Raw genomic sequence first — 27,863 nt, 5'->3', positions numbered from 1 at the left:
ATAACGATACTGAGAAAAATGACTTATAAAGCTACTAAACTAGCGTTCGTAGACTTAGAATATTTCACATATCTCCCGTTATTTTTAAAAATTAATTCCACTAGTACACGAAGGAGAAAAATCCCACATTAAAAAAAAAAAAACAGATTTTATTCTCACATTATTCTCAGATATTATACTTATCAAATTTTATAATAGCGCCCTCTAGTAGTGAGTAGAACAATAACACTTTTTAAAGGACTATAACGCCATCTAGCGGCGAATGGAAATAAAGTAAACTACAATTAACCACCACAAGATGGCGTTAGAAGTCCCTAGAAATGCAGGAAATGATTGCATAGAAATTCTTACGGGAAGCAGTCCAAGGTTTGGCTTGTATTTGAGCAATTCTACGACCACGGCAGCATGCCCCTTGTGTGCAGCTTTGAACAGCGGTGTGGCGCCATCCTGAAATTATGCAATCATTGGTGAGTTAATAAATTTGTTATGCATTTATTTCTTTATTTTTGAATGGGTGATGTAAATAATAATAGTATTGTCTGTGATGTCTTTTAACGTGTCAATCCTAGCATGGGGCAAATTGAGCCTAGCACAGGTCGGCGTGTACACTACATACCTGCCGCACGTGGTCTGGCTCGGCGCCGGCGGCCAGCAGCAGTCGCGCGACGTGCTGGTGGCCGCACTGCGCGGCGATCCACAGCGGCGTGGCGCGGTCGGTGTGTACACTACATACCTGCCGCACGTGGTCTGGCTCGGCGCCGGCGGCCAGCAGCAGTCGCGCGACGTGCTGGTGGCCGCACTGCGCGGCGATCCACAGCGGCGTGGCGCGGTCGGTGTGTACACTACATACCTGCCGCACGTGGTCTGGCTCGGCGCCGGCGGCCAGCAGCAGTCGCGCGACGTGCTGGTGGCCGCACTGCGCGGCGATCCACAGCGGCGTGGCGCGGTCGGTGTGTACACTACATACCTGCCGCACGTGGTCTGGCTCGGCGCCGGCGGCCAGCAGCAGTCGCGCGACGTGCTGGTGGCCGCACTGCGCGGCGATCCACAGCGGCGTGGCGCGGTCGGTGTGTACACTACATACCTGCCGCACGTGGTCTGGCTCGGCGCCGGCGGCCAGCAGCAGTCGCGCGACGTGCTGGTGGCCGCACTGCGCGGCGATCCACAGCGGCGTGGCGCGGTCGGTGTGTACACTACATACCTGCCGCACGTGGTCTGGCTCGGCGCCGGCGGCCAGCAGCAGTCGCGCGACGTGCTGGTGGCCGCACTGCGCGGCGATCCACAGCGGCGTGGCGCGGTCGGTGTGTACACTACATACCTGCCGCACGTGGTCTGGCTCGGCGCCGGCGGCCAGCAGCAGTCGCGCGACGTGCTGGTGGCCGCACTGCGCGGCGATCCACAGCGGCGTGGCGCGGTCGGCGCGCGCGGCGTCCACGTGCGCGCCCGCCGTGATCAGCGCGCGGCACACCTCCTCGTGACCGTTCTGCGCCGCTATGAACAGGGGAGTCGCTTTGTCCTGGAATTACGAAAATATACTCAGACTCAAAATAAGACTACAAAATTACAAAACTGATTATAATTGACAAAAGAAAAGTAAGATATTCCAAGGATATTCCAAATTGGCAGCTGACACACATCGTACTATACAAATCAGGTGGCATTATTAGTATTTACCTTCATAGAAGAATTGACATTAGCGCCCCTGCGGATGAGCTCTTCAACGACCGGCAAGTGACCGCACTGGCACGCCACGAACAACGGTGTGCCACCGTCCTATAAAATACACCAGATTACTAAACAGTTGCTTGCTAAACAGTTTAAAAACAAAGAGGGCTGTAATAAGTACCATGCTAGGTGCGTCGATGGCAGCTCCGGATTCGAGCAGTAAGCGAGCTATGTCCAGGAAACCGCCTTGCGCTGCGAAGAACAGCGCACTCGTTCCTGTCTGAAATGCAATACATCCTACGCTTTACGAGCTATTCATCAACATTGCTAGAAGCAGTCTTTCAATTAGGAACATCAAAACGAAAAACGTATGGTGGAACCTTAAATCAAAAGCCCTGGCAGCGACCTACACAGTCGTGAAGAACGTGTTAAGGTCAAGAACTTAGTAGTAATTACCTCTGTAACAAAGGTTACCTTACCGTTCTGCTGCAAGCGGGGTCGGCGCCCTGCACCAGCAGTTCCCGCACGCACTCCGTGTGACCCATCGCAGCTGACAGAATGAGCGGCGTCGTGCCATCCTGCAGACAATATGAACTTTATGACTACTGGCTACTGGTAAATGGGTAACTATTTCGCCAGGTGTTAACTGATTAAACAACCATATTTGACGAAAGGGAAATTAATAATATAAGTAGATAGTTAATATTATGGCATGAACATTTTGGTAAATGCATTTGCTTTGTGAAGAGTAAGACTGTCATGTTAGGGTATCAGGTAAAAGAGAAACTGAAATGTGCACAATATGATTTTCATCTGTTATCGTTATCTCATAGCATTCTCTCTCGTCGCGATAAAAACATTAAGTAACATTTGCATTTTAGATAAGATACGCTGATTATAAGTGCTCTTACATATGCTACTGAAATCAGAACTTCGTACTCATTCGCTTTTCACAGTGAAGTGTGATTTTCTATGATATCCGAGAAAGTGGATAGATCAGGTAAAAATCATATTAGTAAATTATGTAATTGATAGTTGTAAAAGTGATACATATTGAAGTGTTTTTACATAAATTAAACCAAGACTATCATGTTTATAGTAAATAGTTTCAACTTTCACGACACTCTCCGGCACATGCAAATAAACGGCTTATATAGTAGTGCAGTCATTGAAGCATTATTGCTACGATTTTTTTTACTGTGAACCGATTTGCATGAAATTTTGGAATTAGGTTCATCTTACCCTTAACTTCAAAAGTGAATATGATTTGAACTCCGCCACCCCCCCTGGGGGTGGTTGACACCCCTTCTTTGGGGTGAATATTTTTTTTGCAAAATAACCTCGGATATCGGTAGAAGACCTAATTTTAAGCTAAAGTTGTCTTTAAAGTTTAAAAAAAAATCCAATACTTTTCAAGTTATTGGCAATTGAAAATTCGCAATTTTTTCACGTTTTTCATCGGTTTTTTGCAAATATCTCCAAAAATATAGGTTTTATCGAAAATTTATAAAGAACAAAATTGTAGCAGGTAAAACAACGAACAATTTGTTTTTTTATAAAAGGTCCTAAGTGCAATATTAAGCTAGATATTAAGGATCAAAGCCGTTTTTTATTTTGTCTGAAATTTAATCGTTGTGGTCAATGCCATGTAGCGGCGAGTAGATGCATTTTATGCATTCGAATACAAATGGGTTTTGTAGTGCTTGAAATAAGCTTTAAGATGAGTACTATTAAAAGTCTTTTGCACGTAAAATAAGTGAGCTGTATTGCAAATAAGGGGAGCATCTTATATTTTTTCTTTTAAATCAATGGGTTTCATAAGTGCCATTTCCACCAAAATTAAAATTAATCGTATTCCGCCTAGGATTAACTTTATTATGAAGAGTTTGATAGATAGTATCAGTTTGGCTGCTTCAGGACAGATATTTTTCAAAAAAGTCACGATTAACGAAAAGAACAAAATTTCAAATTAAAGAAAAACCCACTTGTTTTTCATAATATCTCAAAAATTACGACAGATACGTATAAAAGTGTACGGATAAAAAAATTAGGTATTTTTCTGACAAACAATTTGGTTTGTTTGTTTTTTCTGTCGAACAAAAATTGACGGAGATATGATTGTTTAAAGAGCGCGTGGCAGCGCAATCACAGCCTCTCCTAAGCACTTTAACCCTTCACCGTTTTAGAAAAAAGTTCTTTACTATATATTGCAATGATGGATGTTGTAGCTCTCTTAATTACTTTTACAGTGGTTTTTTATAAATTGTGATAGCATGAAAATTGAAGGAGTTACGGTCCAAAAACTTTTCATATTTTTTTCTACTTAGTAACTGAAAACTTCGGAGTGTCAATATTTGGAGCAATGTGAAAGTAGGCAGTATAATAAAGAGTCACAACTATTGTAATGTGTATATATGTCACCGGAAAATAATAAAACTGGTAAATTGATCAACTTACTAAAATAATAGATGGCATAAACTACGTCGATTAAATTTCAGACAAAATAAAAAACGGCTTTGATCTTTAATATCTAGCTTAATATTGCACTTAGGACCTTTTATAAAAAAACAAATTGTTCGTTGTTTTACCTGCTACAATTTTGTTCTTTATAAATTTTCGATAAAACCTATATTTTTGGAGATATTTGCAAAAAACCGATGAAAAACGTGAAAAATTGGGAATTTTCAATTGCCAATAACTTGAAAAGTATTGGATTTTTTTTTAAACTTTAAAGACAACTTTAGCTTAAAATTAGGTCTTCTATCGATATCCGAGATTATTTTGCAAAAAAAATATTCACCCCAAAGAAGGGGTGTCAACCCCCCCCCAGGGGGGGTGGCGGAGTTCAAATCATATTCACTTTTGAAGTTAAGGGTAAGATGAACCTAATACCAAAATTTCATGCAAATCGGTTCACAGTAAAAAAATTCGGAGGTTAGACCGTATTTTTCGCTTCAATGACTGCACTATTAGCCAGTTTTTCACATTTTCCGAGTTAAAAAGAAAACTCATTAAGAACTTTCATTCGCCGCTTTTTGCCAACATAAAGCGCCCATTTGTGAATGTAGGCCGGCTGAGTTTACGTCGCCTTGATGGAAAACTCTACTAGTATTTATGTTAAACTTCTTACGAGCTTACTTGAGAAATGCAAAGCGTTTTAGTTTTATTAATTTAGAGCAATTTTGTAAATAATTTAAATATGTTTTCTTTCAGTCTGTTTTATGTCATTTTCATACATTTTATATCAGACTATTGTTGAATACTCTACAGACAAAATAGTACAATTCATAGCTAGGTATGTACATATTTATAACTTTCTCACTATCGAATTGAAGGGTCAAAAATCTTTACCTTACCTTTTACCTTCTCTACAACCAGCTAAAAAGACGTTTGAAATCCATTATAATGTCATCTATCATTAGTCACGTCCATCACGTCTGATTTCTCGAAATAACGGTTTTCTAAAATATGAAATGCGTGATTTGCCAAATAATGAAGATGAGTCCGGTACCCGCTTTCTCGGCGGCTGATAGACGATAATATGCAGATAATCATAGATGCGCACGCATGAAAAACATTAACCTCTTTTTGGTACAAATCGGGTATATGATGCAAAAAAACGACCGTTGGATTAGTGACTTGGCAAAACTTTGAAACTTGCAATTTTGAACTTCTTGAAAACAAAACAGAGACTGTCACACGCGGTACATATTGTACTCGCAAGAGATATTGTACTTACAAGACATTATATAAAAAATTTGCATTACTCGTATAATCATAATTGTTAACTAGCTTTTGCCAGCGGTTTCACCCGCATCCCGTGGGAACTACTTCCCGTACCGGGATAAAAAGCCTATAGCCTATAGCCTTCCTCGATAAATGGGCTATCTAACACTGAAAGAAATTTTCAAATCGGACCAGTAGTTCCTGAGATTAGCGCGTTCAAATAAACAAACGAACTCTTCAGCTTTATAATATTAGTATAGATAAGGTACTCTATAATTTATAAACACAATCTATCTATTATTACAAATCACAATAACTAATCAACACTTCGACACACGTTCGCGCGGTACTCTTCAAACCTTTTTAACCACATGGATACTAAGTACTAACGCCAGACATGGTAGCTTCCGCAGCCTTATGCAGTTAATACTAGACCAATATGGCTTCTGATGACAGCTTACTATCAATTATATCGGATTTAGGTTGTAATGCTAATGTATTGGGCAACTGTGTCGATATACTTTCGATTTGTAATACTTATTAGTAGGTACTATATCTGACAAGGAAGAATGAAAGACGGATAGACATGTGTTGCTGGGGAGTCGGTTGCGCCACTTCTTCTTCCCAGTAATAACACATAGAAAGTGGTGAAGGGTGGGCGTTTTTAGGGACTGTCTCTTGTAATTCTGAAGTTCAAAAAGTGCTTAGTTGAGATTAGGTATATGATAGTTAGATATTCTCTAGAATATAAAATGACTATTATTTCTCGCTAGAATTCCACTGGATACGATTTGGTTAAAAAAGCGCGTGGGCAGTGATTCTACGACAATAAATTAAATAGCAATCCGTTATTTGGATGCATATCCTGTACAATACGGATACATAATTATAATTACTACATTTGAAAAAAGGCCCCGAGCACACAGCTCAGCTTGCTCATAAATCCAACTACATGTCAGTTCGGCATCATTGCACGTGGTTAGCTTACTGCATCCATTGTGCACGCAACCTAAGGTCGTACATGCATATTGCACATACCATAAGGCCTAGAAAGAAATAAAACAACGCGCATCTTCCTTTAAAACTACTGTCTGGAAGAGATCGCTCTTAGCGATAAGACGGCCCACTATGTAACCTACTTTTATTAATTTTATGATCAAAAGTGTCAGTGTGTGCGTGGTGTATCTTTTAAAGTATGTAGGTATGTTTAACCACAGATTTTAAGGATTTAACTACCACGGTTCATAAGATACTTACAGCCTAGTACAGGGTCACCAAATGGCGGACCGCGGTCCGCATCCGGACCGCCAACCCATTTTGTGCGGACCGCAAGAACACAGCAACTTGCACTACAGAGCACGAAATTTAATAAAAATGTATCTCCCGCACTATCTTTGTTAACGTCAATTCGGCAATCTGTCTGTTGATCTGTCCGCTAGTTATCTACTAGGCCAGACAGTCAGTGAAGTGCTTATTAGGCTTTGATTTAACTATTTGGGTACAGAACCCTAAAAATCAAAGTAAATTAGTGCTAGATCGTCCCGAGGTGAAAGATGAAAAACTGGAACTGAGCAGAGAGATCCATGTATGTTTCAAGCTTTATTGCCCATACGCTATTATTAAACAATTAACACAACGATTTGAGCATGTTACATGCTGCATACGTAAGGCATATTATGTTGTTAGCATGCAAAGTTATGCTAATCCCAGAGAGAAAAGTAAACATTACTACAGCGGAACGATTAATTAATCATAGTTAATCATGCAGCAATTTGCTAAGAAATTGCTTGATAGAGATAATTGGTTATCTTTGCGATCTACTGTCGTTATAACTATCGCGGGAATTTTATCAGTCTGGGATTTTCTTTTCAGATGAACGGCGGAATATTGAATGCTTGGAATTTAGGATTCCCTACTCAATAGTTGGGGACTAAAATTTTCGGAAACAATAATAATAATAAAACACAAACTCGCACAAGATCCTTACACACCATATTACAAATACACACCAAGAGCTGTCTTAGAAAATCAATATTTTAAAATGTATTACGACCGCACTATAATTACAGACCACACCATTTATAACAATAGACCTGATATCACACTGGTAGATAAAACCAAGAAACACACATTCATCATTGACATAGCCGTCCCAAACACTAACAACATTCAAAAAACAATCACAGAAAAAATAAGGAAATATACAGAATTGCAAGAAGAAATAACTAGAGTTTGGAAAATGAATAGAGTAACAATAGTCCCGATAATAATATCTACCACAGGTGTAGTCCCTAAACAAATTTTTAATAGTTTTGCCGCACTTGATCTCTCCAAATATACTTACCTCACTCTACAGAAAGCAGCTATCCTCAACACATGCCGTATTGTCAGAAAATTTTTGCAACTAGATTTAGATAATAACTTTAATGCAGTACAGAACAACCAGCAAACTTCCCAAACCCAATAGTATTAGTATTAGGATCTCACTCTGGCTTTGCCCGTAAGATCCTAAAAAGACCAGGTTTAAATTAAAACCTGAGAAAACGATCGTTTAAAACCAAAATAATAATGTCGGGACACCTTTTTCACACACGATCGGTTAGCCCCATGGTAAGTTATTAATTAACTTGTGTTATGGGTGCTCACACAACTGATAAACTACATATAGCTACATATATACATTTTTATAAATACATATTGTAACACCCAGACCACGGCCTCAGGTTCGGCAGTCCGGCATGGTGACCATTGCGCCATCGAGGTCGTCAAAATGACGAATTAAAATTAACAGGCTCAAACAAAGTACTAGATAAATGTTTGATTTATTATGTCTTAAAACTTCGAAGACATGGGAGGGACCAGCTATTAAACCGGCCAGTACATAAAGCATTTTGTTCTAATTATTGAGGAGTACATAATACTTGTTCGGCCATTCAGAGAATGCGTTCCTGACACGTCGCGATTGAACTGACGACGTAACTTTGCAATGGCGTTGCAGTTACGATAAAAATATTTTTGCTGGTTGTTTACCGTTTTAACAATTGAGGAGCATTAAAACAACATTATTATATCAATAATCAATGAATGTTATAATTTTGTGCCAAACTGAGTGTCAAATAACTTGGTAAACAATATTTTTCTAAATCTATACTGCGCTATTACAAGGTTATGTCAGCGGTTTATATTTTGTAGTGCTGTGCTAAAAATAACAGGCAAGTATCGTAATCTGTTCTTATACAGTTATAATATAAAATAATACGTTTTGATTTTCTTTTTAAGAATTGGAAAATAATGGACTATAAGACTTATAGTTCGGCCATTCAGAGAATGCGTTCCTGACACGTCGCGATTGAACTGACGACGTAACTTTGCAATGGCGTTGCAGTTACGATAAAAATATTTTTGCTGGTTGTTTACCGTTTTAACAATTGAGGAGCATTAAAACAACATTATTATATCAATAATCAATGAATGTTATTACGTCGTCAGTTCAATCGCGACGTGTCAGGAACGCATTCTCTGAATGGCCGAACTATAATTATAACTTTTATGAAATATAAAAATAAAACTATGACCAAACCGCATTTTTATACTTAGATTAAAAATGGTAACCCCAAATGGCGTTATGGGCCGCCATTTTGTGACGCTAAAACAGTCGTCCGTTGTCGTTTCGTGCGCATAGACCACGTTTTTCAAGTGTTTTCGATCTGTTTTTATTTGATTACCCGGCTTTTGTTAGACCGAGATATCAGGATTGATTCTGTTATTGATAATAATATAATTATACATGTAGGCGAAGATGATGATGAAGACACCACCTCCTCAAGCAAATCGGAGTCTGATTAATATTCTGTTCGCACATTCAATTCAATGTACTTGTAACAAAGAATAAATAAAACAATTTTATTATATGAATATTACCTTTTTTTGGTTTCCACTTAAATAACTAAAATATAAAACAAATGATTCCGCCAATTTAAAACGAAAATAATCTTAAAATAATGCGGCGGTTCATTTTGAAGGAACGGTAACGAACTCAGTGTTATGTTGTGCCCATCACTAGTCGTGACTAACTGATAGGTGTCAGGAACGCATTCTCTGAACGGCCGAAGTATAAACATACTCTAAAGTGGAATGAAGAAGGAATTTCGGCCACATGTCATGTTTCGATAATTTCAAGGTTGGTTACCGGACACCGCGTGACACATGACACCAGCTGTCCATGTTAAATACGGTTTTGTTTACACTTATTTTAACAAAATATTTTTAAATATTAATTAATATGGAAACTAAAATTATGATGCAAATAAAAAATATATTTCACCGCGACTTTAACCATCCTTTTGTTGTCAAAAAGGACCCATTGTTAAGTAAATATGTAAGTATTAGTAAATAAGTTCCCCACAATGTACGGTCCACAAAGCGGCCTACTCTCTCACACTTATCTCCCAAACAATATATGAACGGTCACAATTCGCAGGGTATTACGTACATATTCTCATAACTATTATATTTTCGCGTTTACGTAACGAGGAGATGTTTATGATATTACACGAATTATCGCTCTGTTGTTGATTCACGAGCTTAGAGTGGTTTAAGTTATGAGCGCAGCGGTTTGCTTTACGAAGATGGTTTAACTAACCTATGTTGGGCTTGTACAAGATTTGCATCTACGTCATTGAAATATATATTGTTTTGTAGATTATAAGACCATTCCCTTTTATAAATTGGGAATGTTAGCACTTATTCAATCTTCAGAAAAAAAAAAACCTACATAATGTGTTTTGTCATAATTCGATTCACAGACATTTCAGATATTATCCGATTATGCTTTGAATACGCAAAAAAACTCTTAATATAATTATGAAATCAATAATCTCATGAACAGAAGCACTTAATACGCTTATAATTAGTACGTGTGTGTTCCAAATACTTCATATTAAGTATACCTGCTTATGGTTTTCACCTAACAGTTTACTTGTTGTGGCAGACGCCTTTCACATCTATTTAGCGGTTGAATATAAGCGCGACGTAAAGGGAGCGCTGTTTATAATAAAACATGACAAGTAGCAACTTTGTTATCGACTTCACGACTTGCGTTTGGTCCAAGTTATAAGCATACATATTAATGAGAGGATTAATGATAAAATTTTAATACCGGTATATGAATTATATTATATGAGCTTGCCTAAAATGGACGCACCATTTATGCAAGTTTTAATTTTGATAATCAGTCGTACTACAGCCAATATGATGATGATGACATCTTTGATTCGATACCTAATATTTTCAGCGGGGGAAATGAGTAAAAGAATCCTTAAAGCATTTGAATAAAAAAATTAAGACAATTTAAAAAGTACATAAATAACACTAAACTTTTTAAATTATATTTCTGTTTGTTTATTATTTCTAGCGCTTCAAGCTTATAACTTAAAGACACGGTAATGTGAATTTCATAACATAACGAATGACCGAAAGTGGGCCACTAATTTTACATCACTATAAAACCTTTTGTAAGCGGTCCCATAGTTACTAGCAGAGAGATTAATCAATGTTATTCTTTGGTAGGTACTTTTTTCTCTTGGAATTAAATTATTTCATTAATAAAATGTTACCTACTTTTTTTATTTAATTAATCTTGATAGATATTATGTAGGAGTGTTACGAATGTTCTCACGATCAGATTTCTTAAAAGAAATGCGATATAAGATTTCAGGGGTATTACTGTGGGGTCATAAACTAGCGAGACTTGTAAATTACTCAAATGAATTACTGGCTGTTACTCAGATGACTTTATCAAAATCACTAAGATTCCTGTATGAAATAAGTTAATGCCTGTTTTACTCCAGGAATTTAATGCCTGTTTTGTGTCATTTGCCTCGATAACGGCTTATAAAAACGGATGCCAAAACGATCAATACTAATACATAACAAATTCACGCCTGCCTTCCCAAGCGTATTTCATACGTTGAGGTAAAAACAACACAGCCGAAGGAAATGAATAAACAAAAAAGAAAGTAAAGAAAAACAAATGCCTGGCTGTATACAAAGCCCCTAAAGAAATAACATCAATCTTCCGCACTATAACACAAACTAACGAAATTCAGTTCAGCAGTAAAGATCTCAAAGCAATCTAGGCCATCGATTTATTAAGGCGTCCAAAATAAACGTTTTTTCGCTCCAAGGGGTTTGCGTAATACCCCCATTCGTCTTTTCGAGGCTGTCATCAGCTAGATCTGATTTTATAGGAAACTGTGATACTAGAATTTTGTCTAGTCATCAATTTTGTTAGTGACAATGCTAATCTTAAAGAATGATCTCGAAATGAGATTTTTCGTCACGTTTTCATCTTTTGGGTCTTCCCCAATAAAATGGTCACTTCAAAGTCCTCTATGTTTGCTTTCGTGATAGGCTTTTCTGGACGTTGCCTTACATTAGGAGTTTGATCATTTAATAAGGAAATGGTAACTTTAGAAATGTGAGAATTAACTTATAACAAATGATTATAGTTGGTGTCTATATTGCATAATTACAGTCTTACCTGTTCACACCACGAAATGCGAGAAACCTTACAGTATCAATTTGCATTCTGAATCATGCACTGTTATATAATGTGGTAGTATCTAATCTTTGGCCTTAGCAATTTGAACTTATTTGTCATTCACCGGAGATACTGAAATCGATACGTCCTAGATTGATATCAATATCTCAGTTTTATGTCCAGTCAAGTGTCTGGCTAGACGACAGTAAGACTGTTTGAGTCATACATAACACAACATTGATTTTTTCAATACTAACTGTTAGTTATACACTAACAATGCTTGGCATTTCCTTAGCCTCATCCAAATTGCTATCCAAAAAACTTATTCTCACAAAAAGTTTATATACATATATTTGCTTACTTTATGAAGACAAAAAATCGAAGCACTCTCATGGAAAATCCGGTAGTTCCCCAAGGATATGTAAATACAAAACGTTATTCGGCAAAAGTTATCCCTTAGGGTAGAAAGATTTCGGGAGTGTATATCATAAGAATGTTCGAGATGTTTCGACAAGGAAGAAACAAATTGTGGTATTGTTGACTCACCCTGTCTCTGGAATCGATGTGAACTTTCCCAGTGTCAAGGAGCTGACGCAGTCTATCGCAGTCACCTCGTAGAGCTGCCAAATGGAACTGGACGTCTGTTCGAGATTCTTTCTGGAAAGATCGAAATATTTCCGTTAATACAAAAGCAGGATTGGATTTTCTCTACATTTCTAGGTGGTTCTTTCAAACAGGCCTTTAATTTGGGGAGCAATCATGACATGCAAAAGAAAGACAAGTTTCTTTCTAAATCTGGATGATTCTGAGTTGTTTATAGTTATTGATGGATCTTTTAATAGACAGAATAAACAAGTTTTGGTTTCGCAATTTTGCAACGAACACTTGACCTTTCTAAAAGAGCATGCGTAGGCATGTTTTAGATAGTAGTCGTTAATCTTTACTAAAATGCGAAAGCGCGTTTGTTACACTTTCACGGTGATACGGATAAACCGGTTGAGAAGAGTATGGATCCTGGAGAAGGTAAGGCTTTAGTGACACATGTATGCAGTTTCTCTGGACTGTGAGTGTTAAAATAACCATAAAAGGAAGTCACCGTCATTATCTTGTCCTTATTTGAATTGTTATTTATCATCCATACATCTCATTCCAACATCATCTCTCACACAAACTTGAAACCAAGAGCCTTGAAAAAATAAATTCTAAAATCAGCATCTGCCTTTATCATGCATGCAGCATTAAAATCCTCTCCTACCACATACTCGTTATCAATGTACAAAAATAATTCACAAACAGCACTATCTGCAGAGATTACATACAATTGCACATATAGCGTGACAACGGCTCGCGTGTCTGTCACGCCGTCACTGTTCAACAGTATGTATAAACTGTTGTTTTAGAACAAATTGCTTGTGATTTGCAGGAATGTGGAAACGGATGTGTGGCTGTTTGTTTTAGGATTTTAATTGGGTTTAGATTTTAGTGACTTTCTCTTTTCTACTATGTATGTATCCTAAACGGAAGTGATCTTTCCTGATCTTTCTTCTCCACTTTTATTTTGGATGTCGCTCCTGGACACCTAATGACCTCCATAATCCTTCACTACGAAATCCTTCGTATATCTACTATTATGATGCGAGAGAAGTATAGCGTCTCAAACAGTCATGGTCTAATCATGTATTAGAAAATATTGAAAGTTGTCTACATTCGAAATTTCTCCAAACGCTAATATTGTGCAAATTAATATGACCGACTTGCATAGGATTTTTTCCGCATTCTGTTATAGTAAACAGTGCTATCTTGTTGAAATAATTCAATACCATCTTACATCTCCACTAACCTTGCAATACTTATATGCACACAATTCATGATATTTTAATTATTGTAATAAGAAAAACCTGCTAATTTTATTCAGCACATATTTGCGCTCTTAAATTGTCTTCATCATTGCAATTATCACGATGTGATGTTGATTTTAATAAAAATACTGTTGTTTTCAAAACTAGTTTTACCTTATTTCTCTACAAATGTAATTAAGGAAATTAAAGCCTTATTAGAATAAAATATGACTCATAAATTGACCACATCCGAAAACAACATTTGAATTTTAGCCCACCTGCCTTAATTAAAATATTTGTTTTGTAGATCTTTTCGCAAGAATTTTGGTTTAATCATCAGATCTTTTCTGGCTTCTGCCGTTGCTATGATGATAGAGGCGAGCCAATAATATTGAACATAAAATCTAGATGTTCTATACCCGAAAATATTTTTTCCGCTACACCACAAAACTTGAATAAATCTCAGTAAACGGTAAATCCTTTAGATCAAACATTTGCGTAAGGATATCATGTGGGCGACATTATGTATGAATGCCAAGTAACGGTGGATCTAGCAAATAAGAAGCAAATAACAACGTTTGCGTAGACACCGACATTATAATGTCGTCTGAGCGACGATACCTCTTGACTTTCAACGACATTCAAAGTGAACTTGTTTTTTAGAGATTTATGGTGTTGCTGACTTTATTATGTGGAAGTTTTAACAAGTTGTTTTGATACTTTAGGTTGTAGCAAACAAGTGAAATACAATGGCATCACAACTTTTTTTCTTTTACGTCTCGGAGTTGCATGAAATTTTCGTCCTTTATCAGTTAGTTCATACCATTTCTTTTTATATTCAATTTGAAATCTCCACACTTACTGCTTTAAATATTTGCTCCATCAAATTGTGCACATCAAGATTTCTCATTTTTTCTTTAAAGTATTTACCAGATCAATGACCGGATCTGAATACATATAACGTACAAATAATTCCTAATCAAATATCCGCACTTCACACACACATTCGCACAATTTAGCATCCATGATTACTATCACAAGGTAACGCAAGTCGGTGCTGACGGGAGATCCCTCGCCTGAATATTAGATGGCTGAACGCTCTCTGATTACTGCACCGTAAACATAGGGGGGATCGGATTTATTAATATAACCTTTTATATAGTAGAGAAGGGTCTGGAGATATCGAAGTAGGGTAAGAGAAAGGTGTTGATATAGGTGTGTCGATAGAAGAAATTAAGGATTGGATCCCCTTAATGATGCTCTAAGTTAGTAGCTATATAAATTAAGCTGAGGCAATCCATAAACATTGCTACAATTTCGACACAATAATATACTCCTATTTCAAAATTTCCTCCACAATTACCGTCAGATGAAGTAATACATTACTGGTCAACATCAACCAATCGAAAAAATTGCCATCATTCGTAAGAGCGAATTCGTGTTTTATCGATAACATCAACGTATCGAGTCGAAAGCTTTCGCCATCTGCTTAAGTGGATGATTCGATCGATCACGATTATTTTTGGCGATTGTTTGCTTATGCAATCGTTGAGTGCATTATCGTAAGTTTACATTAGCCAAGACAGATTGATGAAGTGGAGAGAAAATTCTAATAAAAGAAAAAGTGATCATGAAAAGTTTAAGGATTTAAGGCAAGTCTGATTCAGAAAGAAAACAAACAGGATCGCTTTTACATATTTTCTCGTGAAACTTGAGCTCATCACTGCAACACGTTGCCTTCCAATCAATATTCTGACATTATCCAAGACCCGTTTCGCCAAAGGCACGTGGAGAACATAATTTGAAAAAAGCGACAGAATTCGGTTTTGGCTTATATCGTGAGAGAATTGGGTTACAGTAGCGTGAATAGGTGTTCTGCTTGTGGAATTATTCAGAACTGTAAAAACTTTTTAAATTCTACCATCTGGGTAAACTATAACTATCCAAGTATGTTAGAACACTTAGCGATACGTACCCAAGTATCAGTTTCTAGGTTGTTTTTTTTTTTCGATTGTGCCAAATGCACTTGTCCAAATATTAAGCAGGTTCTACAAAAGTATTATTATGAGAACAAAAGAGCAAATTAGAAATACGAACCTACCTACATTTGTTTAAGGAAATATTTTTTCATATGATTCATAGTCAAACGTACTTATTTCGGCGTTTATTATTTTCTACCACAATACGCCTATTTCTATTGCAGCATTAAATTAAATGACTACCTTACTGCAACCACACACTACCTGCACCCATTTGCGGTGTCTCAGCATTTAGTATAAGTATAACACTTTGCAAGGGAAATTCTACATCTGGGGTAAGATAATGATGAAAACGCAAGCCGTGAAGAGAGAAAACGCTAATTTGCGGTTAAACAAACGCATAATATAAATCTCTTGTGCTATGGTTAAATATGTAGTGCGTAGAGCGTAGTTAGTTTGGTGAAGTGTAACGTAAAAGATATGATCCACAGGTTTCTAGCATATCATGTAGACGTAACTTCAAGGGGTGTCAAAATAAGTAAATTGAAGACAGTTGTGACAAATCTTAAAAAATGTCTAAAGATGTTTTAGGGTGAGAAGGAATGTGAAGATCCTGAAATGATTATAGGTATTAACATATGATGTTTCTAAACCTTACTTGTAAATGTTGGCAGCCCTGAACCAGTGAATCAAAGCGGTCAGTTTCCCCCGACCACACATAGCCGTCTCAGTACCACTACAATCATTTGCACTATCCCGGGAAATTGCCTTAGCGGTACTCGGCCCGTTACCCTCACTCTGTGATTACACCGATTGCACTTGATGTATGCGATGCAAATGCTGTTTGTTTGCATTGAGTGCATGTACGAGTGCTCTACAGTAATTGATGTTCAATTGATTAGGGTTGATCAGTTGTGATAGTAGGACTCCAGCAAAATTGTATTCATTTAGGGGCTTGCTTTATCAACCCTTTCTTATTTTTCGTCGGTTTTGGGTGTTAATCAGATTTTTAGATTCAATCAAAGTTTGATCCTATACACTCAAACAAAGGCTATAAGAACTAGCAGACATAAACAACTACCGGTCCACTTTTCAACACACCGTAAACATCAGTTCAATTATACACAACAGGACTCTGCCATAAGCATTACCTGGCCAATGTCGTAACATGTGCTCCACATGCAGCCGCTTAAAGCGTCAATGATGGATACCTGGCTACTGTAGCTACAAATACTGTCAGCGCTGCAGCCGCTTCAAGCGTCAAGCGGTCTGTCAATGATGGATGGCATATGTCGCTTTCTATTTGTGAAGATGGACAGTGATGAGTGAGGACTGTCTGCTAATGTGTTTTGATGTGCGGAAGTGTAAACGGTAAGCTGATCTAGATTATGGCAGAAAGTGCTTCTCAAAAGTTAGGTATATTATTCGCAATAAGTATCTCCTCATACTTCAACAGTTGCTAGGTTGTTGCTGTCATAACAATTTTGGTCGGGTGACGTACGATACCGAACAGTGTTAACCAAGCTTTACTTTCGAATTAACCTTTTTGCTTGCTGGATTGTCAACATGTCACCGTTTAATTAAAAGACTGAACATGACATCTAAATTATAGTCTTTTAAACGGCGTTTAATTATTTAAATAAACTGCTAAACGCTACAAAATTACAAGCAACCACGGAACACGGACATTGTATTAACAAACATTGTATAAATGGATACCAAAGCAAAGCACAAAAACTCACGCGAATAGAAAATAATTTTCTTCAAAACAACAAAGAATTAATTGGAGCCAAATTACAACAACACCTCGAATTATTTACAACAACATAAGAAGAATAAAATGGTTTATTTACATTTATCGTGAACTGCGGAAACATACAGCAAGAGAATAAATTCAAGAATACAATGAAATATTTATTAGAGCGCGACTAACAACGTTATTCACAGTTTATTGTGAACTACTCAAGGTACCGCAGAATATGTTAAGAACTCGTGCGAAACGGATTAGTCGAGCGACTGTTGCGCCACTGGGAATATCGGAAATGTTTTTGTACAGATAAGGAAAACTATTGATGAGTAGAATTTATTGATTTTGTAGACTAGCTACTGCTACAGACAGCTGACAACATAAATAATTTTATTCAGTTTTGAATTAAAATTTATTTATGAGAAAATTACATAGGTACATGAAATGACACATATCCTATGATATCAGAAATCCTATGAATTATGCTTCCATGATGAGAGATCCCCACACTAAATCAAATTACGGTAATGAAACCATTGATGATAATGATACATCGAAAAGAATGGAAACATCGAAAAATCGAAAGAATAATCGTGTTAGACGTATAATTTTGAGAAGTCATGAAACAAATTAACCCTTCTACGAGTTGTGCAACATTCAAGTAATTTACTAAGCGATCACTATGCTACCAACAGAAAAGCTGCAGTAGATCCAGTCCAGATACGGATGATGTTGAAATTAAGATACAAAACTACTATCAGGTAGATGGTTTATAAGTAGGGATTTAGGAAAACGTTAAGAATACAATTATGTAAAGAATTAAACAATCAGAATTATAATGAGAACCAACAAATGCCACCAATAAAGTCCTCGGAGTCCTCAAAATCAAGTTTTTGTAATCGAGTTCTTTCATCAACTACGCAGTGCAAAAGTGTTGTGTAATGGTCCTTCTGCACTTGTCCATGTTCTATAACTGTCCGAATATTTTTTGCGTCCAACGTTCAGACGTAAACAACTCTCTATTTCGTAGGCGGTCGTGTCAAAATCCTACTCAGTCATTGTTCTTTTGTGTACTATATCTACTGGTATTTTCGGCTATGTAGTTGTTTTTGTTGCCACTTTAATGTTATGTGACGTTGATTGAGTGCATACTAAATTATTTTGAAGCGGACCAAGGACTTTAGGGGGATTTCATAGGATGGTCTGTTTAACGAGCACGACGAAAAAGAAGAGCAAATTATTTAAAACAGTTGCTGTCGAAGTTGTGACAATTACTGTTTATGACATGCCTAATAGCAAACATCCAAAAGACTTTGAATAAATCAGGATGAGACACATAGAAAAGTGGGACACAACCGATTCTTAATTTGCTAAACCAGATAATTAAGTGATTCTGTACGAAGTCACTGATGACTAAGTACAGATAGAAATGTAACCTTCACATTCCACAAAAATGCAAGATTAACTAGAAATCAAGAAATCATGGAGCGATTATCAACAGTTACATACTGCACGCCAGCTATCTAATGGTATTAGCAGATGATTACTTTCTAGTTTCTACATTCATGTTCAACAAGCGTTCCGTATTGTTCTCACTAAAAACTAGTGTGAAAATTGGTAATTGTCACCTAAGAGAAAGAAAAATATTTGAATCGGGTGTGATGTTAATTTGGAATGATGAGACAATGAAACGTCTTGATCTGATGTTCTTTCTAAAATCAACAATTTAATTTACCCATCTCTATCATTAGAGTTTTCTTTTACATTTGAAATCATTGATAATGATTTTAATATTCTGTGGGTCTAACTAACATTCACCTAACGCTTAGTGGCATGTGCTGGCTTTCAAACGAGCCTATGAGTCTCAGGCTTTTCGCATTCTGTCTTGTCTCACAAGAACTCTTATCAGCCGAAAGCAAACTGTAACTAACCTTATCTGAAAGGTACACACGCCGCGACTATATTGGCCAACTTTATGGGTAAGGAATAGGGCATGCAATACCGGTTTACCGGTTTCGGTTTTACCGGTAAAACCGCCCATTTTCGCGATCTTTAATTTACCGGTAAAAATAATGTGTAACCGGTAAATTACCGGTTTTTACGTTTTTGTGATAATATATAGCAATTGTTCATTTAACGTCAAATCTTCATTATGTAGCCTGAACATAATGTAATTTTGAATTCATTACATTATTGTAAGAGTGTTAAAGTTGCTGTTTTTTAGGAAAGTACACGTACAAGTACAAATCTTCATTCTCATCTTAATTTATAATATCTAAACAAATTTTATTCATTTGGTTATTCTGAATTTCCTCATAGGCTGTCAGCATCTATTAGGTAAAAATGTAGCTTATGCTTATTTTACCTACTCTATGACCTTATTGAGCAAGGGCTTTTACTTCACCACCATGCGGACAGCTCTGAGGATACAGTGGAGCACACATTCCAGGTTTGCACGGCTTGGGAAGGGTACCGCCGTGTCGTCGTCAAGCCAATAGGCAGCGGCGACCTCTCGCGTCCGGCCCTGGTTCAAGCCATGGTCCGGAGCGAGAGGGAATGGGAAGCCGTCGCCTCCTTCTGCGAAGCAGTCATGCTCGAGAAGGAGACGGTGGAGCGCCTGCGAGTTCGCACCTCTCATCCCAGCCGCTGTAGTGGACCAGGAAGACACCACGGGCGCCGAGTGTCGAGAGACTCCCGGCCACCGCAGGCGTCGGTCTGTGGACGGTGACTTCGGGTGGCTCGTCGTTCCTCCGTCTGCATAGACAACAGACCCGTGACGGCGGCCCGAGTTGTTCCACGCGCAGGGCCAAGGCCTGCCGGGGCTGCGGGATTGTTCGAAAGAGTTACCGCGACCCTGGTCCATAAAATGCCTACGATTTACCATAAAAGAGGGCTTTTACTTCACGGTAATTCTTAGCGTTTATCCCGTCTTGTGACGGAGTCCGCTTTCCGTATCTTCTTCTTCCACTTCACTCTATCCAGGACATTTCCTCTTCGAGTTCGTAGATTTTCATGTCATTCATTACACTCCACCACCACCGTTTCGGTCTGCCTCTGCACCTTTGACCGGGTATATTGAGATTGAGTACACAACATTGGCGATGTATTCAGGTGGTCTCCTTTTCACATGGACGAACCATCGCAGCCGTTTCTCTTGCATTTTGTCGACGACATCGCGTACGGATGGTACTGCCATGTCTGTTTGTTACGGCCCACGTCACAAAAAATGTTTACCACCTTATACCTTGTATTTTTAATTATTTTTTGCTGTTTTACTACCCAAACTTATTGATATAATATCACATTTTTAAAAAATACAAAAATTACCGTTTTACCGGTTTACCGGTAAAAATATTTTAATTACCGAATTTTTACCGGTAATTTTTATTTTACCGAAATTGCATGCCCTAGTAGGGAAATCAGGACAAGTCGGGAAGACCCGATGAAAATTGGGGATCGGAAGAGGGGAGGGACGATTATTCGAGAAAACGTAACTCAATGAATAATGTAAGCTAAAATCAATAACAGTTTTCTGGTTTCTCTAATAGATGTTGATCTGGGAAATCATCAAAATTTTTCTTTATTTTAGGATCATCGCGCTAAAGAGCAAGCTTCATGACAAAACAGAGTATCATTTTTCATTTGTAAGCTAAGTAGACTAGATGAATGTAGTAAATATGTATTTATCAGGTACATATAAATAACATAATTAGTTACGTAAACTTCTGTACTGACAAGTCAAGGGCACGTGGTGTTCGTACCCGCGACCCGCAAGGAGCAATCGGTGTCATATGTACTTTCTCCATGTTGACATCAGCTCGCGTGCAAATATGTTTATCTTTCGCTGCAATCGTTAGAAAGTCGCTGTTTAATGCATAAAATGCAACACCAGGCTCTGTTTTGTTCCTCAGTTAATTGTTGCTGCGTTTTAAATAGGTTTCACTATTTGTTAGGGAATGACAGAAAATGCCATTAGTAATGAAGAGAGAGAAAAGCTAGTTTGCATACAACAAAAGGATCATTTCAATATGCAACGCTTAAAGACCGTAGCAATTGGAACACATGACTACAATTGATAATGGCAATTAATCTCCTTCAAGTAGGCACTTATGTTTCTATTAAGGCTGGGTACTGCAGATACAATCTATTATCCACATTAGTTGCAAATGTTACACTCTCTTATCGTTTAATTTCCTTCACTGCGGAGGGGCGCACCCTGTACTTACCCCTTATTGAGAGGAGTGTCGCCAAGCTTATGTTGTTACGAGGTACCAATGGCGCAGGGTTATTGCACTTCGTGCTAAAGCATCGAGACTTGCTTAGATTTATTTCTTTTGCCAATTATAGGGTCTCATCTTATTTGAAAAGAAGTTGAGGAAATATAAGATTACCTAATTATAGCATCTCAAGTAGCGTAAAGAATCTCTGAGGAAAAAGACGAACTTAGAAACTTTTTCTTAGAAGGCTGTAGAAATATCAAGTAAATCAGAGGTCCAACTAACCCAACATTACAAGACTCAAACTGGCTACATTATAGAGCTCTATAATGACAGTGGCAGGGTCAGGTCGCTGATGACTCACGAGAAAGTCGCCGAGTCACAGGCGAGATGAGTTGCGATCGTAATGCAATGCTTACTCAATATGCGATGGAGTATTAAATGGAAATTGATAAGCCGGGAGTGCTGCAGCGAGTTCGTGGTAAAAGGGGCTTTGATGGATCGCCCATGATTATGCAAAGTAAAGGCTTAGGTGTGATTGATTTGGCTGTTGGTTCTGATGTAGAATATTGCAAAGTAATGGTCTTTCCGAACTGATCTGTTTTAAATGCTCAACCGTTACTTGTTTATGGTGTCTATAAGCAATCGTTGTCTTCTTCACACACAGTGATAAAAATAAAATAGATTTTAGTTATGAAGACATGTGGTCCAAGTGTTTCAAAGGACCAGCCTCACTTCTTAATTGGTCCTTTTGACTTCCAAATGACCGTAGCCTCTGGCACAACAATAAAGCCATTCATCTGTAGGTACATTTAAGTTTCCGAACCTTTCAACGTAGCGTATGAAAGTAAAATTATTCAGTAACTGTACGCACATTGTTTAAGGCTCCATCTCGGTACAATGTGGGGTCAACGTTCGCATGGCGAGCCCAATTTTTTGTTCAACAATGCATCGCCTGGTAGAATGCAGTTGCACAATGCAATGTATTTATTGCTGCAATGTTCATGGAAAACGATGGGAATGTTTTGTAAGCCCTTTTGGTATGAATTGTTATTACATCGACGAACTTCGAACAAGAGGCACTGGGAGCGTCTACTAATAATGCAGCTTTTACATTGGAGACTGATGATCCGAAAAATATTTATTTTGGATTGGTGTCAGCTTTTGAAACCTATTCCACAAGGCTGATTATGAATGTAGTCCTGTTCAGTTACAGACAAATCTCGTATAACGTAACAGTTTGTCATTGTCATAGCTTCGACGTAAGATATCTTAAATGTTAACAAGCTTCTCAAAAAGTACGAAAGATAAAAACATAGAAACAAAACTAAAACAATATCCGACCATTAAAAATGATTTAGACCGTGTTAATGTCAATAGCAAAGCATTGTTGAGCAACGCCACGGATGAAGGAATGCTAATTAGCTGAGATGAAGAGAACGAGCGTCTTGTTAATTACAAAATTAGAGCAAGTTTCAGTAGAGTAGTCTGTAATAAAACATAATTACAAGCTAACAACGGATCTTGTTATTTGTTTTGTGGAAATTATTATCGTATTCGTATTGAATATTAATTTTACTCAGAAATTCAAATCAGAACAGTTCCGCGACTATTAAAAACCGGTATATCCTAAACTATAAATAGGCAGCTATTCTTTGAAACAAACATTTAGCTTTGTTCCATTCGGAGCATCGGGCTTTCATTTCCTTTCAAAGACAAGAACCGTCATTTCGAAATGGTCCAAACGCAAGACAACAACATTTTTTTCTTCAAAAGAGAGTTCTGAACGCATTGCGCCACGAAACGTGCCCAAAGGAAAAAACGCGGCAGTAATAACGGAACGAATGGCGGCCTTGAGATGAATGCATAATGCAGATCTAGACTCTACCATTTCTATTAGGAGCGAGGCCTTGACTTTTGTGGCACGACTCGCTTTTTGAACTTCGTGTTTATTGGGAATTTGTCGAAGATATAGATCGATATTTTTGGCTAAGGACACTAGTAATTTAATAGATCGCTGGCCCCAATAATTATTGTCCTGGAAACATTCATATTCGCGTGAGGTCAAAGTCCGAATGAAACGAATTTTATAAAAAAAAAGAATATCACTTTTCTCAAAACCACATCATCCCGGATGTGGGTACTACTCAAGAATTCCGTTCACAAAACACTCAGTAAAAACCTCAATGAGTTGTAAGGCAAGATTTCGTCACACCATCCAGATTGCTAGATCATCAATGACGTAAGACGGGCCGTATCGTACGAACTCCCGCGCAACTGTGCCTGCGCACCGCAGTTCCCCGGTTGCGCAACGGTAGCTAATTGGCAAATTGTGTTTCTGCAATTGTCGTTCGATTATTTATTACGTCGCTTCCGTTATTATTTCAAGGCTGCGGTTTTAATTTGTGAATGTCATAGTTGATAAGGACTTTTGGTGAATGTATTTGAAGAAATAGAAAGGCTTAACTACTTGCTGAGTGGGTAATGCTATTTAAATTATTCATAATATGCAAAAATATTGATCAATATGCAAATTCTAAGCATATTTTTGCAACAGCGATTATAGTTCGGCCATTCAGAGAATGCGTTCCTGACACGTCGCGATTGAACTGACGACGTAATAACATTCATTGATTATTGATATAATAATGTTGTTTTAATGCTCCTCAATTGTTAAAACGGTAAACAACCAGCAAAAATATTTTTATCGTAACTGCAACGCCATTGCAAAGTTACGTCGTCAGTTCAATCGCGACGTGTCAGGAACGCATTCTCTGAATGGCCGAACTATAGTGTTGGCAATTCATCGTAATTTACACTTAGTTGACAAGAAATACAAAACCATTATGTTGGGAAGTGTCTGACAAAAAGACGTAAAGACATCGCGTTAATTGGATTAACGTACGAGGTTATTAAAAAAGCTATCAACATAAAAACACTATTAGCGAGAATAATAAGAATTGACACTGATTAAATTGACTACATTAGTTCAATTAGCACCTGCACAAGTAATAAAAAGATCTTTAGCATTATAACACTTATAACTGTCCAAGGAATTGAGGCTACATTTTAGGCGATCAAAAATTTTCTCCATCTGCAAATTCCATAAAATTCTCAATGTTATTCAGAACAACGTTTCTCGTTTTATTGCTTTCTTTACTACATATTGTTTCTATAAAATACGAGGCTCCTGAGTCCTTGACAATGACATTCAAGTTACATTAGTTTCTTGGCAGGCTGGCCAAGTTTGCCATACATTTTTCATGGCACATGGCAAGGTCGTGGCTACAGCGAAATAATTCTGGCAGCCACCATGTTAATAAGTCTTATTAAAATTTGTATCAGCATCATAACACGGAGAAAATATGTTTTAGTTTAATGTTCGTGCAAATAAGATCTTATCATCTAGTTTGGCCGTAATATTTTGTCATTTTTCATGTAATTAATTTATTTTCATTTGCCTACCAAGGGATATAAGTGCGCACTGCAGAGAGTCAATAATGGGACATTCAAATGATAAAATTGGAACAAGGTACATTAGTTATTGGACAAGATGGCTGAAAGAATATACATCCCATCCTGAATAAAGCCAAATTGAGTTACTAGTTACCCCCGCCCACATCTCCATATCATAATAGCGAGAAGGAAGCATATGAAACAGGATATTTGGAAATAGTACAAAAAGCTTATAAGGAAATTGCTTAAATGCTTCCCGTAGTAAAGTTAAAATGTTTGACCGACAGACGAGAACCATTAAAATGTTAGAACTAGTGTTTCACTGATTTATTACTTAGAAACTGTGTACTTCTTGTGAAATTTGAGAGCAGTTTTTTATGAACGTCTTACTGAAATTGTTGTTTTAATGTGTAACGTCCATTTTCATCAACTTTTTTAGGACCCACAGAAACAGAGGTTCCATATAAATAGTCTCCACTATTAAACATTTGGTCATAGATAGTGCTAAGTGCGTATCAATTATAGCCAGATTGTTTATTGGGATCGCAGAACTACTCGAGGTTTGAACAGATTGCCTTGAATTCTGATTTATGACATGGTAAATGGAATGGAATGATAAAGAACGGGTTTTAAATTAGAATATTGCGAGTCTTCAATCCGTAGAATCATAACAGAAGTACAAATATAAATAAAAGTCAACAATTATTTCAGTTAGAAATTAGATTCACAAGTTTTTGCTTACAATTAACATTGGACCCTAATTTGCAATCGTCTCTGTTTTTTATTTCACTCAAAAGTAGCTACTCCGCCAATGTTTTGGCTTTGCCATGTAGCAATATCGTCATATAAAAAAGGACAACGCAAACAAACAACCTTATAATGTAATTCTCAACTCCAATTTGCTGACAAATTGCTTCGGCAAGGTCGCCTGTCGCAGACGTTAATTTGATATTTGATAAAAAATACTTTGAAAGCGAAAGTCAACGTCAGGATATTTGGTACGCGACCGAAATACCCTACCACAGTTACAGGGAAACAACTGAAATATAATGTGTTTTTAGTGAAAAAAAAAGAAACAAGTATTGATACATGACGCGGTGATTAACCTACACCGCAATTTCCTATCCGGTCGCCACCACTTAGGACCTACAACTTTTTAACTTGTTTCGTTCAAACCTAATTGAGAACTAAGCTGCTCCTAATTTCCAATTAACTTGCTTAAGGAATGTCAACTTCAGTAAGAAAAATAATGTTGCTAGCAAGTTTTTCATAGGTGAGTAAAAAACTGGAAAGTACGTAACCATAGCTGATGGTTCACGCATAATACCCTTGAAACCGTAAAAGGGTAGGAGCAGACGGGTCGATACGGAATGCGGCAGACGGGCTTTCATTCGGGTTTACTGTTCAGGTGCATACTGGCTTCCAGACTTTATTGCAATGAGGTTTGTTATGGTTATGGCCAAGGAGAGACTCCCATACTATGAGTACCTTAGCGTGGAGTCATGAAGTAAATTCGTGTGATATAAAGTTTAAAGTATCGAGGGATCCAAAATAGATGTGGCATTTTTGCATAAAATGAAAATCCGTACAAACATGGCAATACAGCTCGTCCACTATTTTAATGTAATTGTATAAGGAAGACTAAACAAAAACACGTATAGTGATGTAACTCGATCTAGCGAGCAAGGTTCGCCGAAGGAAAACCGCTGTTTGACAAAGGCAGGGTCAAGTGTACATGTGGCTGCTACTTACCGTGGCGCGACATCGTATTAACTGGAAAAACACCTTTTTGTATGTATATGTGGAAAAGATACATGGTATCGACTGCTGTACGTATGTACATAGAATATAATGTTTTAAGATACATTGGGTGGTCTGTAGTCTAATATTATGTAAAATATTTGGCTCGTTGGATTTTATTTAGCTTAAAGTTCTAACGTTCTTTTAAAGATTTGCTCTTCAAGCTCTTGAAAACTCCTGACAGTAACGTTCGTGACAACGTATAGCCATTTTGTATTCTACCCTGTTCTCAGGTCAAGTGGGCCCGACCGCTACTTACCATATGGCGACAAGGGGCGGGAAAACCCAAGGGTAGTGGCCTTTACTCTTTTGTTGAGAAGTGGTGCTTTAAAATGCATTAGCCTGCCTTTATGGGGCTAGACAAATGTATGGCCTTTTAGTCTTTGTTCGAAGAAAAGACCAGATGTGTCTATTGTTTTAGCAGTGGGTGGCACTCAAATAGTAGTTGAAGATGTTGCTTCTTTTTTGCAAATGGATTTCGGGTTTCTCTTTAATATTGCAAAACTACCAAAACATTTTTTTGGAATTATAGTTTCGAAGACTTTACATGCGCTATACTCAACTCATGCATGATTTTATTCGAATCGAAATAAACAACAACAAGCAACAACCACAAGCGCAAACATTAACTTTTTATGATATTCAACCTTTAAATCACTTTATTTAGCAGCTGAATTTAATTACAGCTTACTTATTCTTTTCAGAACAAACAAAACTCCATTAGTCAGAAAAATCCCATATAGGTAATCACCTGTTTTGTAGTAAAGGTAATCTTTAACCTCTGTATCGGAGGTAGTGACGTGTGGGTTAAAAATAAACTATTATGTTACTGCGGTCACGTTATCGCGGTTATGTTGCAGTTCGTAATCAAATGTTTATTTCTGTAAATGTGTC

General features: G+C 37.5%; 1 protein-coding gene across 1 annotated transcript in view; it reads right to left on the bottom strand.

Annotated features, from left to right (window-relative positions):
• LOC124631164 (ankyrin repeat domain-containing protein 29) overlaps positions 1-27,863 on the bottom strand; it is a 40,049-nt gene that overhangs the window by 1,740 nt on the left and 10,446 nt on the right. The window contains exons 2-7 of the mRNA XM_047165382.1: positions 12,479-12,589; positions 2,145-2,243; positions 1,847-1,945; positions 1,675-1,773; positions 1,319-1,516; positions 352-447 (exon numbers count right to left, since the gene is read on the bottom strand). Of these exons, the coding sequence (XP_047021338.1) occupies positions 352-447; positions 1,319-1,516; positions 1,675-1,773; positions 1,847-1,945; positions 2,145-2,243; positions 12,479-12,589 (702 nt within the window). The remainder of the gene's footprint in view (positions 1-351; positions 448-1,318; positions 1,517-1,674; positions 1,774-1,846; positions 1,946-2,144; positions 2,244-12,478; positions 12,590-27,863) is intronic.

This window comes from Helicoverpa zea, chromosome 6, assembly GCF_022581195.2.
Source record: "Helicoverpa zea isolate HzStark_Cry1AcR chromosome 6, ilHelZeax1.1, whole genome shotgun sequence".
Classification (NCBI taxonomy): domain Eukaryota; kingdom Metazoa; phylum Arthropoda; class Insecta; order Lepidoptera; family Noctuidae; genus Helicoverpa; species Helicoverpa zea.
This window is presented reverse-complemented; position numbering and strand designations above follow the sequence as displayed.